The following is a 14838-nucleotide window of genomic DNA, read 5'->3' as shown; positions in this document are numbered from 1 at the left end:
CAGGCCAGCCTCTCGGTCTAGCTGACGCCAGGATGGACTTTGCAGAGAACTGGTGCTCTCTGCTGGAGCTATTTGTTTCGGTAAGATATTTGGGCTGTATGTCTGCGGACAGCCTAGCATAGCTGGACGCCCATGTTAGGTTGCCATCCTGAGGTTGCAGAGCACAGGCCAGGAAGCTCGCTTGCGGCCCTATGATGAAAAGTAACGTAACCATATCTGAAATCTTTGATTCTAGTTATAAGGGGCAAACTGCACTTTTTGTCGGGATGGCGTTATCAGCCGCGCCGCGCCCACGGCTTGTTCAGTTTTACTTAATGCGATTCATCCAAAATAATGGATTTATTCTCTCTGTGATACATTTGGTTTTGCAGAATGCCGGCTTGAAACTCCGGTTGTTTATGGTTGACACGGTGCTCATCAAGTCAGGACGAGTTCTTGGGCACTTCTACACCAGTAAAGATGGTTACATTTGTCGCTTCAGCGCGCACGAAGTTACACGTCAGGCGATATACCAGCGCCTAGCGTCGCTGCACTGCCTAGACCCGCAGCTCAACCCCTTCGGCTATATTGCTGTGGCACACTATGCAACTGGCGTCTCCCGGCTACTGAAACGTGCAGAGCTGCAGGAATTGGTAAGCTTCAGCCGTGCTGTAGTAATCGCGGTCCATGTCCCCGTCGACTCTAGTGATTAAAACATGACAGCGAGGAACCCTGGACTTGACTTTAAAGCACCTCCCTCTTTCCCCTTTGTCAGCTTCTATGCCAATTTGCCTCCACCCCGCCAACTCCCTTTCTGGGGCCCTGCCAATCGCGTCCCATCCCTCGCGCCCGCCCGCCAGGCGACAACCATTTGCGGGCCGTACGAATTTTCAGACACGTCCCTGGTGGCCTCCCAGCACGAGCAGCTCTTCTGCCTTCAGGCATACATCGTACCGCGGCATGACATGCGGTACATCGCGTCATACGACGTCCAGGAGGGGCCGCTGTGCACCGTTCTCGCGCGGCGCTTCAGGTAGGACGGGCTTTCGCGCTCCAGCCAGTGCGTGAAGCGCGGTCCAATCCCCCCAACCGCAACACCGCACCCCCCACCGGCATGCCACCAAGCAGATATTGGGTGAATAGAGAAACGACTTTGGAAAGGGGCACAGGGCTGCAAGCAGTAGCGGGGCAGTAGCAGGGCTTGCCATACATCATCACGCCTATGGGTGTCAACGCCGCCGCACCGCACGTATTGTAGGTTGTAGCTTGTAGGGACATGGCCGTCTAAAGGAGGAAGGGCAGCATTTCCCTGCAGAGGGTGGGTGGGTGCAATTTTAAAATGACGTTTTCTAAATAATACCATTCGTTCCTTTATATCCCTCTCTCTCTCTCCCCCTGTTTTATTTCCACAGCGCCCGCTACACCAACGCTATGGACGACCCGGCGTCTGTCCTGCTGGAGACGGTAAGAGGACATTGGTTCCCCTAAAGGGGACAACCCTTTGGGAGACCGCTCCGGGGGCGGCAATTGCGGGGGGGGGAGGCATAAGGGGAATAGGGCTGGGGCGTGGGGCCCGGATTGGGAGGGGGGGAACGGGGCATGCAGAAGCTTCCCCGAGGGCGACGGAGGATGGGCGCGGCTGCGTGGCCAGGGAGCCGTGACGGCCTAGCATTCTGATCGCTTAGCCACCGCTTCCCATCACTCCAGCTGTGTCCCATCCTTAATCCCCCTCCTCCCCCCACCACGTACCACATCCCACCTCTCTCACCTCTCTCACCCCAATATGCCCTCTCCCCCGGCCGCAACACGCAGGCATCCTCCGACCCCGACGAGCCCGCCCGCAGCTCATCCAACCTCCTGGCCGGCGCCGGCTCCGTTGGCCGCACCACCTCTGGTGCAGTGTCCGCGCCCGCGTCGGTGTCCATGTCGGCCGATGACCCCCTGACCCACCCCGCCAGCCTCACTGCGGACGAACTGCTCGTGGAGAGCCAGCTGGTGGCCATGGGGCTGCTGGAGCCGCGGAGGCAGAAGGAGAGGGACCTGCCGTCAGGGGCGGAGGGCGGTGGGGAGGAGGCGTCAGGAGGTGGCGGAGGGGGAGGAGGAGGAGGTGGAGTAGAAGACGGGGGCGCTGCGTCGCCGTCGGGGGGCGGACCGCCAGATGGTAAGGAAGCGAGGTAGTGGCGGTGTAGTGACAGAAAGGAGGGTGGGATGGTTTTCTGGACGTAAGAGTTGGTAGGTAGTGGACGGCTGAAGAAAATTGTGAATGGCTGGAAGGAGGAGCTCTTCTCTGGAAGGAGGGATCACCTGTTGCTGATGTAGAGACGAAACCCTACTGCGAGCTTGCAAGCAGAGCCGTGGCGTTTTGGTTTGATTGCGGCTGAAGAGTGGTGCGAGGTTTGACGAGCGTCGTCTGGAGCCGACCCTTGGCATGTCCGGCCCTCTGACCTGCGACTGCTCAACCCTCCAACGAAAGCACGAAGGCACGGCGGGGCACCCACCTGTAGCTGACCTCACAACGACCCCCGTAGCATGCTTTGATGTGTCAGCAGGTGATAATTGACCTTCCTTTTTTCGCGGGAACCAATTTCCTTTTCATCTTCCTCCAACATAGCACCTAAACCACTCGATCAACCTCACTAGTTTTGTTCCGGACCCCACGTTTGTCCTTGCCGTGCCCTGCCGCCACGGCTTCTCCTTAAACTGCCCTCCCTGTCAAAACTCTCCCCGTCCTGTGTCGCCGCGCTTCCTTGCCCGCAGGTATCACCAGCTCCCTACCCGCGCCCCGCCGCGTCAAGGACGATGTGGCTCGTCTCCTCCAGGCCGCCTCGTCCTTTGTGGAACGCGCACACGGGCAACGCATCGTGGGGCTGGTGGCCGAGTTTATCTCGGCAGGCGCGCCAACGCCGGGCATGCCCTCCGGCGGCGGCCTCGCACTCATGGCCGTACATGCCGTACAGCTTGACCCGCGTGCCAGCCGCGGCCGCCTAGGCACATTTACCGAGCGATGGACCGATTACCTAGAAGGCCTTGCGCCGGCCCCCGCGCCACAGGCGCCCACGCGCCGGAATCAGTCTCCCAGCATCCTTCGCGCTGGCGACTCGTCGCTGGTGATGACGGAACGCTCCTCCGGGCTCCTCATACGGACATCGCCGTCGTCCGCGGGGTCAACTGGCGTTGGCGGGATGCTGCCGGTGTACGGCGGGGCGTTCAATCCGCAGCGCCAGCTGTTGGGCGTCGGTCCAGTGACGGCGTCCGCCGCCGCCGCCGCTGGCGGCGGCGCTGGCACCGCCATGTCACCGCGTGTTCACGGCGGCGCCGGCAGCGCCGCCAGCAGCCCGGCAGCGGGCAGTCTGACGCGCATCTACTCGGCGTCACCGTCGGCCGCCCATCACCGATCTTTGACGGCATTATCGGATTTGGGTCGTCCTGGCTCGGCCCCAGCCGCCGTCGTCAAGGTGGGCCGCCACCTTCCCAACGCGGCGCACTCGTCCGCGCTCAATGGCCATTACACTCTGCGCAACGCCATGTCTGCGGCCCGCCCTGGCGGCGGCGGCAACCCGACCTCCAACCCTGCGGCACCCGACAGTTACAACTTGTGGCTGTCCAGGGAGGGTGTTCCCACGGACAGCATGTCGGCGAAACTGGCATTGGAGGTGGGTGCATTGGTGTGTGACGGTGTGTGTGGAGGGTTGGACAGCTCCGGGTAGGTGGCTTTTCGGAGGGTAGACGGCTGTGGGTGAGTGCGTGCGTACGTGTGGCCTGTATTATGTGCACAGGATGTCCGGAATAGCCTCTCAAGGGTATAGCAGTTGGGGAATCTTTCTCATCTTTCCTTCCTCTTATACATCAACAGGGAGGCCAGCCTTCTGGTCTACGTTTCCTACCCTTGGTCTCTTCCGCATGAGCGCTTTACTCTCTTTTTCCTTGGCCTCTTCCCCCCTTTCCCCGAACTCACCACCACCACCACCGCCACCACCACCACCACCACACCAACCCCAGGTGGAGTCTCTCCGCGAGCGGCTCCAGCGGCAAACCGACATTGCGGTGCGGGCGGAGACGGCCCTGCAGCAGCTGGCAGTCAGCAGCCGCAAGGAAACTATGGAGCTAAGACAGCAGGTGAGCTGGGCCGCTGGGGACAGCGGTGAGGGGGTCCCGCTAGTGTGTCCTACAGATCGGCGGCCCGGGATTGGCACCATGTCCCCTAGCTCCAACCCCCTACATCACACTTCCCCCCAAGCCTCTCCCGTCGGGGGAGCCGGGGAAAGGTTTTGCGACTATTTGGGGAACGACCGTCTTATGTGACGTCGTGGTGACCTATGCAGCTGGCAAACGCCCAACATCAAAGGGCAAACGCCCTCACAATGTACCCGACGGCAATTTCTCCTCTCCCCCCCCGCCGGCGACCTCACCGCCCGTCTTCCTTCGCCGCCGCCGCGGCGTTCCTTTCCTGTTCTTTCTTGCCCGCCCCACACACCCGCGTCTCCTGCCTCTCCTGGGATACCGCCTCACCCACCACTTAACTAACCAACCGATCCGTCAACCAACCAACCGCCAGATTGAGGAGCTGCGCATTGAGGTGGGTCGTCTGGGTGAGGCCAAGCGCAATCTGGCCACGGAGTACGACCGGCTGCGCTCGGAGCGGCTGGGTTTGCAGGCGGGTCGTTCGGAGCTGAGTGGTGAGGTGGAGCGATTGCGGACGGAGTTGGCGGGGGAGCGGGAGACACTGGCCAAGGCGGTACGGGACGCCACAGCGCGGGAGGAGCAGCTGGAGGCGCAGCTGCGGGTGGCGCGGGAGGAGCGGGAGGAGGCGCTCAAGCAGCTGGGGGGATTGCGGCGGAGAGTGGAGGTGCGCCGGTTGGTGGAGGGGACTGGAGGGGGGTAGTGGTGGAGAGGAGGGAAAGGGAATCGTGTGCAAGACATCCAGGTAAGGAAGGATTGCCGACGTCCAGGACACCAACTGCTGCTGGAGTTCAAAGCAACAGAAAAGGGGAGGGACGGGGAAATGATTGGGGGGTGCGAATGGGATTGGGGCGTATGGGGGCGAGGAAGTGGGGTGGGCAGCGGTCTGGGAGCGGCAAGGCGCAATCAACTCTCTGGACTGAAGATAGCACCCGATTTTGCTACGTGGTTTTTGTGATACGCCTTGTTTGCCTTGACCTGCAGGCCATCGGGGGCATTTTCTCCCGGCGCTTGATCTCTTACTGGGATGTGCGCTTGGGTCATGAGAACCGTAGTTGTCTCTCACCCCGCATGGCTCGGCCGTCTGTCTTTCACATGCAGCTCGCGCTACGGGTCATACGACCCTTGCCCGTGTGTCAGCTTAATTGCGCTATTCATGACCTCTCGTCCTTTCCTCATCACGCTGCAGGAAGAGGGCGAGGTGGTGGAGGCGTTGCGGGGCCAACTGTACGACTACAAGCAGCTTGTGGCGCAGGTACGGCCGTGTACGGCACTATGCAGCAATGTAGCAGAGATGATGGCACTAGACGGCGAGCCTGGTGTCGATTAATACCCGTGGCGTTGCTTGTTGACCGGGGGTTCGGGGGAATGGGGGAGGGAGGTTAAGGAAGTTCAAAGTGAACCCAGCAATGTGACCCAGATAGGCGAACACAGGACGGGTTATGGTGTGCCCGAGGGCCGGGTACGGTCGGGGTTTACAGGCGGAATCGCTATGTGGAGCACCCTCTCAGGGTGCCCATGGGACAAGGGCAGCGCTGCGGCCTTCAGGAAGAGCCGGCCCTCCAAGAGCCGCAAAATGCGGCTCCTCAAAACACATCCTAAACCCGCCTCACTCCACCTGCCCATCACCTCCTTCCGCCCGACCTCCCTCCCACATAACGCATTTCGCATGGCGCGGCGCCCCTCCTTTGGCAGTTGGCCCCCCTCTTTTGCAATCCTCTTTTGGATCTACGATTTCCCATTTTTTCTCCATTTTCCCTACTTGCCGTGCACCTCACAGCTCCAAGCCCAGGTCCGCCGCGGTCGCAACAACAAGCAGCTGCTGCAGTCGCTACAGGGTCTCCCCGCCAATATTGCCTCAGTGGCCAATCTCAATGTGGGCGGCGGCTCAGCGGGCGCCGCGGCAGGTGACGGCACCTCCGCCTCGCGCACCGGCCGCAACACCAAGGACGGCGAGGAGTCGGACGCGGACACGGACGCGGGCGGTGGAGGTGGCGGCGGCATGGACGGCAACGGCAGTCAGCAGGGTGGGCAGAAGCCGCTGCCGGGCGGCGGAGGCGGCGCGACAGCGCGGCAGGGCGTCGTGGGGGCGGGCTATGGCGGCCGCAGGTTGTGAGGAATCCAGGCCCGTTGCGTGTATCGCCCGTTTGTGTGTCGCGTGTCGTGTGTGTCGTGCGTCTCGTCTGTCTACGTGTTTCGAGCGTAGGATGTGTCCTTTGTCGTGTGGCCCGTGTGTGCGTTCCTTGCAAAGCATAGCCGAGGCCGTGCAAAGGCACTGCGCGAGTGGCTGTGTGCCGACGCGATTGTACGGGAAAGCAGGGTTGAATGCTGCGTGGTTGCTATGCGCGTTACCATGCGATCCACAAAGTGCGGTTATGGGGGGGTGTTGCACACGGCGCCGGGGGCAAGGGCCCGTATTGAATTGCTTCTGGCTTGGCGCGGCGTTATCCGGTCAGGTCACCGCCGCTTCCCCCGTCCCGCGTCCAGAAACCGTGAGTAGGGTGAGACGCGATCAGAGGCACCCCCTCAAAGAGTGAACCCTCTCATGTACTATTTCCCAGGAGGGGTCCCTGCTGGGTGGGTGGAGTATGAGGGTCCGCATGCTGGGTCTTGGCGTGGTTGTTGTCAGGTTATGTCAGAGGCTGTGGCGGCACGTTTTTCTTTTACTCTTCCCTTGGGGCGAAGCGCTCGACATGCACCTGATTCACCTCGTCAGCTCCACCCCACAACTCGACACAGCGTTGCCGCGGTATCGCCGTCGTTATTGCCGTCCGAGTTGTTGTCCGGGTTGGTGCATCTGGGGCGACGACGGCCCCTATGTGGTGGGCCCCTACGGAAGGGGGGGATATTGCACAGCACTGTCCAGGAGCAAGCCGGGGGGGGGGCCTGGTCCAACAGACAATTCTTACGCGTGCAAGCTTCGGTGCGCGCGCTCTCACAGGGTTTTGGGTATGAGCCCACGGCATCTTGGTCTACGGGGCGCTGGCATTGGAACAGGGGATAGCGGGGGGCGCTGGTTGGCGTGTACTCGCTGCCTACACTGCACGTGTAGACGACCCCCGCATCTTCCTCCCCGGTTTAAGCCTGGAAATGAAACGCGAGTGATTACGTCGTGTGAATTGTCGTTGTTGTTGCTGCTGCGAAGGTATGGGTGATGAGGTTGCATCCAGCGAGCGCTTTTCCCACACTGCATGGGGGGCCCCGCCAACCCCGCAAGAGGGTGTAGTTGGGGGGGGGAGGGAGAGTGGTGAACTCGTAACCGTGTCATATCGTGGTTTGCTTCTTAGTGGCTGTAGGGACGGAATGGGTATGAGACGTTTTTGTTGCTGCTGCTGCCGCTGCTATCGCCGTGGGACCATGCGGCCCAGTGAGGGCCGCAGCCCGGGGGCCTCCAAGGCGCCCAATTCATCTTTACGCGGTGTCTAGTAGGCGTCAGCACGCCGAGTATTATTAGCGGTGTGTACGGCTCACTGGTTGGTTGAGCGGACGTGGGGGTTGTATGGGTTGTGTATGCGTGGGCGATGTATGCGGCGTGGGATGGCCAAAGAATGGTTGCCTGTTGCCGTTCCGGGTAGCGCTGGTGCTCTAATATGGATTATTGAGATGGTGGGGGGCCGCGGTCTCCGTGTGTTCGCTTACCGAAATAGGTAAGCAAGGAAGGGGCCGAAGAGGGAATTAATAGAGGGGACGAGAAGGAGGCCCATCTTGGCAAGCTTGGCCGGCGATTGGGCCGGGGCATTGGCCCCACAGAAGGGAGGTTGACAAATTGCGAGTTGGGTTGTGGTTTGGTCTACAAGTGTCTTTACGGGGGAAACATGCATCATGGTATTATTGGTGGGTTTGGGAAGGAAGACAAGGGTCCGGGGCGCGGAGTGCACGTCGTCATTCGGACTAGTAGGCGTCTAGTCGCCTAGGCGTCCTCGCCGTTGGAGGTGTTTGGAGTGTCTTTGCACCCAGGCCTCGTTGCTGTTCATGGGTTGCTGAGAGATGCTTCTTGCTTCGCGGTGTGCTCGGTCTCGCACCGTTCCTCCTCGCAAAGGGTGCTTGCTACATGTGTATTTGACGGCAGTAGAGAGAGGGAAAAAGGCCAGAATGCAGAGGGATGTCAGACGGTGCAGACTAAAAGTGCAGCACGGGTAGGCTGAGGCCGCAATAGCTAACGAGAGTAGATCACACGGCTTCGTTTTGACGGAGACGGCACGTGTTCTGTCCACCGAAGTGAGAGCGGAGCCAGAAGGCAGGCGCTTTCCCTCTCCCGGTGCTGAGAGGAGAGGGGCCCTGGCCGAGTGGTTGAAACAGAGGTTGCTCTTCTTCTTGCTGGTGCTGCTGCGGAAAAGGCCATTCGCGTCCGGGTGCTTGACATCTGACAGTTGCATCCTTATCTCTGGGAAAGGTGGTGTGGGCCGCGTGGTCGCTGTTAGCATACCTTGCGAGTGCTCTTGAGGCCGTTCTCGCTGTTGCAAAGAGATGCGGCTGCCGCCTACTATTTGTGCTTCTCTGCATGTCGCCATCGCCACCCGCATAGGGTTGTGGTACGTGTGCTTGTGTACGCGAGAAGGGACGCGGGAGGGAAGAAAGGACACCGGAATGTAAAGACCAACTTACGCCACATCACCACGATTTTGCTATCGGGTTCAGTCGTACGACCCCATGTACATTGGGTGGAGGAACACCCGGGTGGTTTGAGGCGGCGGTTGGCAGCGGTTGGCGGCGGATTGCCACTGGGTGTTGAGCTGCTGGTGTGTGAGATTGGCACTGCGGTGGCGGCGGAGGCGACTGCGAAGTGGGCGGAGGGAGGTTGGGGCTGCGGTGGTGCGGGGGTCACGGTGGTGGTGGTGATGTGGGGGTCACGGTGGTGGTGGTGGTGGTGGTGGTGGTCGGCAAGGATGGTGCTGCGGGTGGCGAGCGGAGTGCCGTGGCGGTATGGTGGCCGTTGGCGTGGTTGCGGCGGTTGCGGCGGCGGCGGTTGCGGTTGGCCCGGCAGGGTACCGGCTTCCCAGGGGGCCCCCCGGGTGCGGCGTGGTCCGCGTGAGGCGGTCCGGGGGGCCCCTCCGGGCGACCGCCTGCCGCCGCGACCCGCCGCATCCCGGTGGTGGTGTGACACCCGTGGGTTGGTCCTTGGTGCCGTCCTTGTCCGTGTGCCTTCCCTGCGAGCCGTTGTGCTGCAGCACTTGCTGCCGCTGCTGCTGTGACTGCCGTTTTGCCACTGCTACTGCCACTGCTGCCGTCACGCTACTCCTGCTGTCATGCCTGCTGCCCCCTGCCCTTGCCTGCCCACCCCGCTTGCCTGCCCACTGCTCCGTCCAACACCTCCGCACCTGCCACTCCCGCGCCCTGTCTGCACCCCATGCTCCGCACTCCACACTCGCCCCGCCCCCTCACACCCATCCGCTCGTCCACCGTGCGCTCTCACATCTGGGTCGGCAGCTCCTGCCAATTTGCCGCCGCGCCGCTACCTCCGCCGCCCCTGCCGCTGCTTCAACTGACCCGCCTCCCGCCCGCATGTGCCGCCTCTCATTCCCCTGCCGCCAACTGCCTCAACTACACCACACGACGTGTCCTATTCTCTCTGTTCATCTCCCAAAAGACCCAGTACCAGCATCAATAGTGCCTTTCATCACGGCAACAGCTCCCCGCCACACCACCGTCAAACCTACAACTCCTCAACTCCACATGGCCCCGATCACGGGGGGTCCTCCTCGCCGCGCCGCGGGGCCTCACCCTTCCGCGGCGGCGGGCCCAGCAGCACTCCCGCCAACCGCACCGTGACCGTGGTGCCGCCTATCGCCAACCCAGCCACCGCAACCACCTCCACCACCACCACGGCGTCGCCCTTCCTCGACCTAACCAGCACCACCGGGCCCTACAGCCTCCTCGCGGAGATCCGCCGCAAGCGCCTGGCAGCAGGAAATGGCCTTCCACTGTTGGGGCTGGAGCGAGCGGACTCAAAATGCGACGGGCCCACAGGCGGCTCTGCCGCCGCCGGAGCCGCCGCCGCCGGTGGCAGCGGCGGCGCCTTCGGCGCCGCCGTAGCCACCGCCGCGGCTGCAGCCGCTCCTGCCAGCGGCAGTGGTGGCCCGGAGGACACCAGCGGCACCGCCAGCGCCGCCGGCCGCCCGCTCCCCCCAGCATCTCCCACGGGCAGCATCAGCGGCACTACGGACGGCCCCGTGTTGATGAGTAGCGCTTCGCTCAACGGCAAGGCAATGGTGGTGGGTCTGGGCGCCCGGAAGCCCAATTACGACATGGTTCAGGTGTACGACCTCTTCCTTATGAGCTGGATGCGGGAGTCCCTCACGCCACGTATGCTCGAGTGCCACGGCATCGCGTTGCAGGTGCGGGGCGAGCCCCCTTTCATATGGGGCTGTGGCGTGTATTGTGCATGCTGTGCTACCGATGTCCTGTGCGTCTTGAATGCCGCGGGGGGGCCTGCGGGGATGATGAGGAACATCTGTCAGCTGCTTCCTGGCCACCAGAGAACCCCGCGACATTCTCCGGACTGTACCTGCACACCATCCATCGACCTGGTGGGGGCCCAGGCAAGGGGACGATCAGCTTACACATACATAAATACATACATGTGCGTATATACATACATATGCACACGTTTGTATGTATGTAGAATCGTGTGGAATATGGAGCGTGAGCGTAACGGCGTCTGTCTTGCGTTTCAAGGGGGGAATGGAGCGGTGGGGGATTGGAGGGCATGGGGGGCATGGGGGCCGAGGGGAAACGGGTGTTGGGGCGGATGGATCGAAACCCCGCCCCCCGAACCCACCGCACACACGCGCATGGCCCCCCCCGCCCACCCCCCACCCCCCCCACACACACACGATCCCCAGGAGGTGGCGGCGGAGGAGACAGCACTTGCGGAGATATTCAACTTCTACGGGCAGCTGGGGCAGGTGGTGTGGCTGGACTCCCGACTGACCATGAACGAGAAGCAGTTCATCAAGCTGGCCTGCGAGACGGGGGTTTCGGAGAGCTCGACCAACGACATGCGGGAGGTGTTTCAGAAGCTGTCGGATAAGACCGAGTTTGCGTCGGAGGCGGCGTCCAACCACCCGCACCCCTACATCAACTTTGAACAGGTGCCGGCCGTAGCGCTGTGTGTGTGTGTGTTTGTTTGTGTACGTGTGAGTGTGTGTGAGAGAGAGTGTACGTGTGAGTAGGAATGGGAATGTGAGAGTGTGTGTGAGCGTGTGTGCGTGTGTGTTGGAGGGGGAGGGGCAGAGAACGATGGATTTTCCCTTAGGTCCACGAGGCCCATCCGGAGGGAGGAGGCGTGGAGAGGGTGGAGAGGGTGGGAGAGTGCAAGTCGCGTTGGGGGACTGGGCTTTAGCTGGGTGTGTAGGTTACAAGTATCTTGGGCCTGACACTGGCCACAGAGGGGCTGCTGCCCAGCCCCAACGGAAAGACCACCTAAGCTCTCTCCCGCGGACGGGAGAGGGGCGCTAGAGGGGCCTCCTCTGTCCCCTCCTAAGCAGAGCCGCAGGTCCGCTAGCTCCGCTCTCCTTTCCCCGGGGGTGGAAGGCATCGCACGCGCGCACGCTTTTGTGTTTATGTGTATATATGTATGTATATATGTGTCGAACACGTGGCTCTCCGCACAGTTCCGCATTCCATTCCGCTGGCTACGGACTCTCTCCGGCACTCTCAACTGGGCGCTGCAGGAGAGTCAACACTACCCAGCTCCCATATACTCCTCCCCCTGCCCCTGCCCCCTCCGGAAGGAAGCTTACCCAGCCGCAACGGCCGCCAAGTTGATTGTGCGTCGGCACCTTATCAGGCCTTACGAGGCCCTGCTCCCCCACCTCCTTGATTTTCCCCCGCCCTTTTCCCCCCCCTCCACAAACACACTCTCAGTCACAAACACACGCACACACACACGCGCGCCTGCCCTCCGCCCCCGCCTCCGCCTCCGCCTCCTAATGAACATCCCTTCATCGTCCGCAGTTCCCCGAAGCCGTACTTCGGTTGGCGGCTCTGCGGTACGAGTGGCGGCCGCCGGAGAACCTGGGTAAGTGACTGGGGTGGACGCGCTGGGAAGTACGCGTGGCGTACACACGGGTTTACGATGCCTGTTTCCGCCTACCCCCCAAATCCCAGTCTTCCTTCCCCCTCCTCACCCCGGCCCCCCCCCCACACACACACATGCAATGCACGCATACGCGCGCGCCTCTGTCGGTCCCTGCCCGCCTGTTTGCCTGTCCGAACAGAGGACGCTGAGGAGGAGCTGTACTTCGCCTCCCCGCCCTTCATGCCGCCCAACCCGAGGCTGTCCCAGCTGGGGGATGGCGAGGAGGAGCCCCCGCCGCGACCCCCCGAGACAGTGTTCGTGCAGATCGTCAAGGCCTATCTCACGGTAGGTGTTTGTGTTTGTGTGCGCATGTGTGTACTTGTGTGTTTTGAGGGGGGGAGGAATTGGAGAAGGGATTGGGACTGGATGATTTGCCTGATGCGGCTGATCTCTAGCTGTGAGGGTGTGGATGAGGGTGTGGGTGTGGGCAATCTCTTTTCTTGTCCATCAGGGTAGAGCGTTACGTGGGGCGTACCGTGGGGCCTAGGGGCTCCAGGGGAGTTTAAACCTGCCTCGGTGGACTGCGGCGTACCTCCGTTAAGGCTTAGGTGGGTGGCAGGTGCGCGAGGAAGCGTAAATACACCCCCCCTCCCCCCTCCCCACTCCCCCTGACACATACATCCCCTGGCCCTGCTCTCCAACACCCTGGTACGGCTCCCCCCCCCCGCCTCACGCGACCCTCAGGACGATCTGCTGGTCCGAGCTCGCCGCTTCAAGACCGCGGGCAGCACCCGGGCCAAGTCCAGGTCGCATCTGAGGACCGCACCACAGGGGCTGTGGCTCAGCTCGAAGTCGCTTACTGCGGGATCCGCCTCACCTGCGGCGGTCTAGGAGCAGAAGCCTCCGTCAGAGGGGGCTTGGGGGTTATGGTTGGTGGGGTGTGGGCGTGCGTGAGTGTATGTGTGTATGTATGTGTGTGGAAGGAGGGAAGGCGCCTCATGTTTGAAGGGAAACCGACACAGCGGTAGGGAGGTGTGCCCCCAACCGGCGGCCAACCGCCAACCGCCAACCGGTAGGTCGTCATTGCAGCTACCGGCGTGTTGGCGGGCACTGGAGGATCAAACGAGGATGCGCGGGTGGCTGGCTTGACAACGGCCTTCGTAAGCTGTATGTGTAGCCTTCCTATTCGCCACCTACTCCATTTCTCATATTCATCTCCTCCAAATACAAACTTGCATGTGGGCGTGCGATTAACGCATACACACATACGCACATACGTATACACCACACGCACGTTTAGGGGCAAAGTCTCATGAGTAGCCCAGACGGGTCCTCTTCGGGTGTATGTGGACTGTGTTTTCATGTGTGTGTGGGGGGGGAGGGGATATCACCACCGCAGGGAGTGAGTGTACAATATATTTAAATATATATTTTCTTAAGCTATGCGGAGAAAGTCAGGCGGACTAGTGTTTGTGTGGATGTATGCACGTGCATGTGCGTGTGCGTTTATATGTCCGTCCGACCTTGGCTAGTCGGAGTATAGAGGGGGGGGGAGGCCCGCAGGGTGGGGATTTGCAAAGGTGAGTTGTGCCGCGAGCCCTCCCTCTACCTCTCTGCGTTCACCCTCTCTCCTCCTCTCTTGTTCTGTTATCCCTCCTCACCCCCCCGGGGGGGGGGGTCTCTCTTTCCCGCCGGTCTAGCCATTCGGGACGTTTCGTGAATGTCACCAGCGCCGAGAGGGCGTTTGACGATTGGTCTCAGCCTGTTGGTGATTATCTGACACCAGTTGGTGCTTTAATTCTATTAATGTGAATTATCTGCGCTGTTACGGCTGCGGCTGCGGCTGCAGTTGCAATTGCGGTAGCGGCTGCAGCTGCGGCTGCGGCTGTGTGTATCTTATTACCTAGCTAAGCTAAGCTAAGGGCTCCGGGGGGGGGAGTACCATACACACAGGATGATGAGCTGCTGAGTAGCTGCCTCTCCTACCCGGGTGTGGGCAGGGGGGGAAGGGGGGGAAGGGGGGAAGGGGGGAACCCCGCCTGGTGGCAGAATACAAGTAGGGATTGGCGTTGCTGCAGCTGCTAGCGCTACATGTACGTACGTGCGCGTGTGTATACACAGGCACATTTGTGAGTTTAGCTTTATAGAGGCTGCGGTAGATGAAGTAATGCTGGGGGCGGGGGAGGAGGAGGAGGGGGAATGTCGTAGGAGAGCAGATATGAAGGTCATGCAGTTCTTCGAAACTGCTTGCGGAAGGCTTCAGCGTGGCGACAACACCTCTCCATCGTCACCGCCCGTGCTACTGCACCGCCACCGGCGCCGCACTGAGGTCGTAATCAGGCAGGGAAGGGAAAGTCATGGAGGCCCTGACTGCGACAGCGCAGGCAGTGTGGCTGGATGAGTCTTCTTCCTTTTCGCAAGGCTATTTTGCAAACACTCGTCTTACCGCGAGTGAGGCGGATGAATGCATCAGGACGTTTTGGAGGGTTGTTGTTGTCACCGTCCTCTCAGCCGCCCAGCTCTCTGGTGCCGCCTGCACGGAGACGTTGATGTTCGACCGCATCCTCCCCCTCGACATTGACCGGGGGTCAACGTTGAGAAAGTGACCAAACGGGGCGGTTGACCGTGTCCGGATGTTATGCTTTGTTATTGCTTTGTTG

At 61.3% G+C, this 14838-nt stretch overlaps 1 protein-coding gene across 1 annotated transcript; it reads left to right on the top strand.

Annotated features, from left to right (window-relative positions):
• Nucleotides 1-398: 398 nt before the first annotated feature.
• On the top strand, nt 399-13069 carry VOLCADRAFT_118141 (uncharacterized protein; the record flags this gene model as incomplete). The annotated part of the gene is made up of 15 exons (XM_002952682.1): nt 399-632; nt 840-1012; nt 1392-1443; nt 1792-1873; nt 2737-3170; nt 3435-3632; nt 3979-4095; nt 4535-4825; nt 5348-5413; nt 5939-6270; nt 10010-10493; nt 11001-11249; nt 12115-12178; nt 12378-12523; nt 12923-13069. The coding sequence occupies 15 exons, from the start codon at nt 399-401 to the stop codon at nt 13067-13069; spliced, it is 3069 nt and encodes a 1022-aa protein (XP_002952728.1).
• Between the last annotated feature and the right edge of the window lie 1769 nt (nt 13070-14838).

Source organism: Volvox carteri (assembly GCF_000143455.1).
Source record: "Volvox carteri f. nagariensis unplaced genomic scaffold VOLCAscaffold_31, whole genome shotgun sequence".
In the NCBI taxonomy this organism is placed as follows: domain Eukaryota; kingdom Viridiplantae; phylum Chlorophyta; class Chlorophyceae; order Chlamydomonadales; family Volvocaceae; genus Volvox; species Volvox carteri.
The sequence above is the reverse complement of the archived record's forward strand: the minus strand, read 5'-3'. Positions and strand labels throughout refer to the sequence as shown.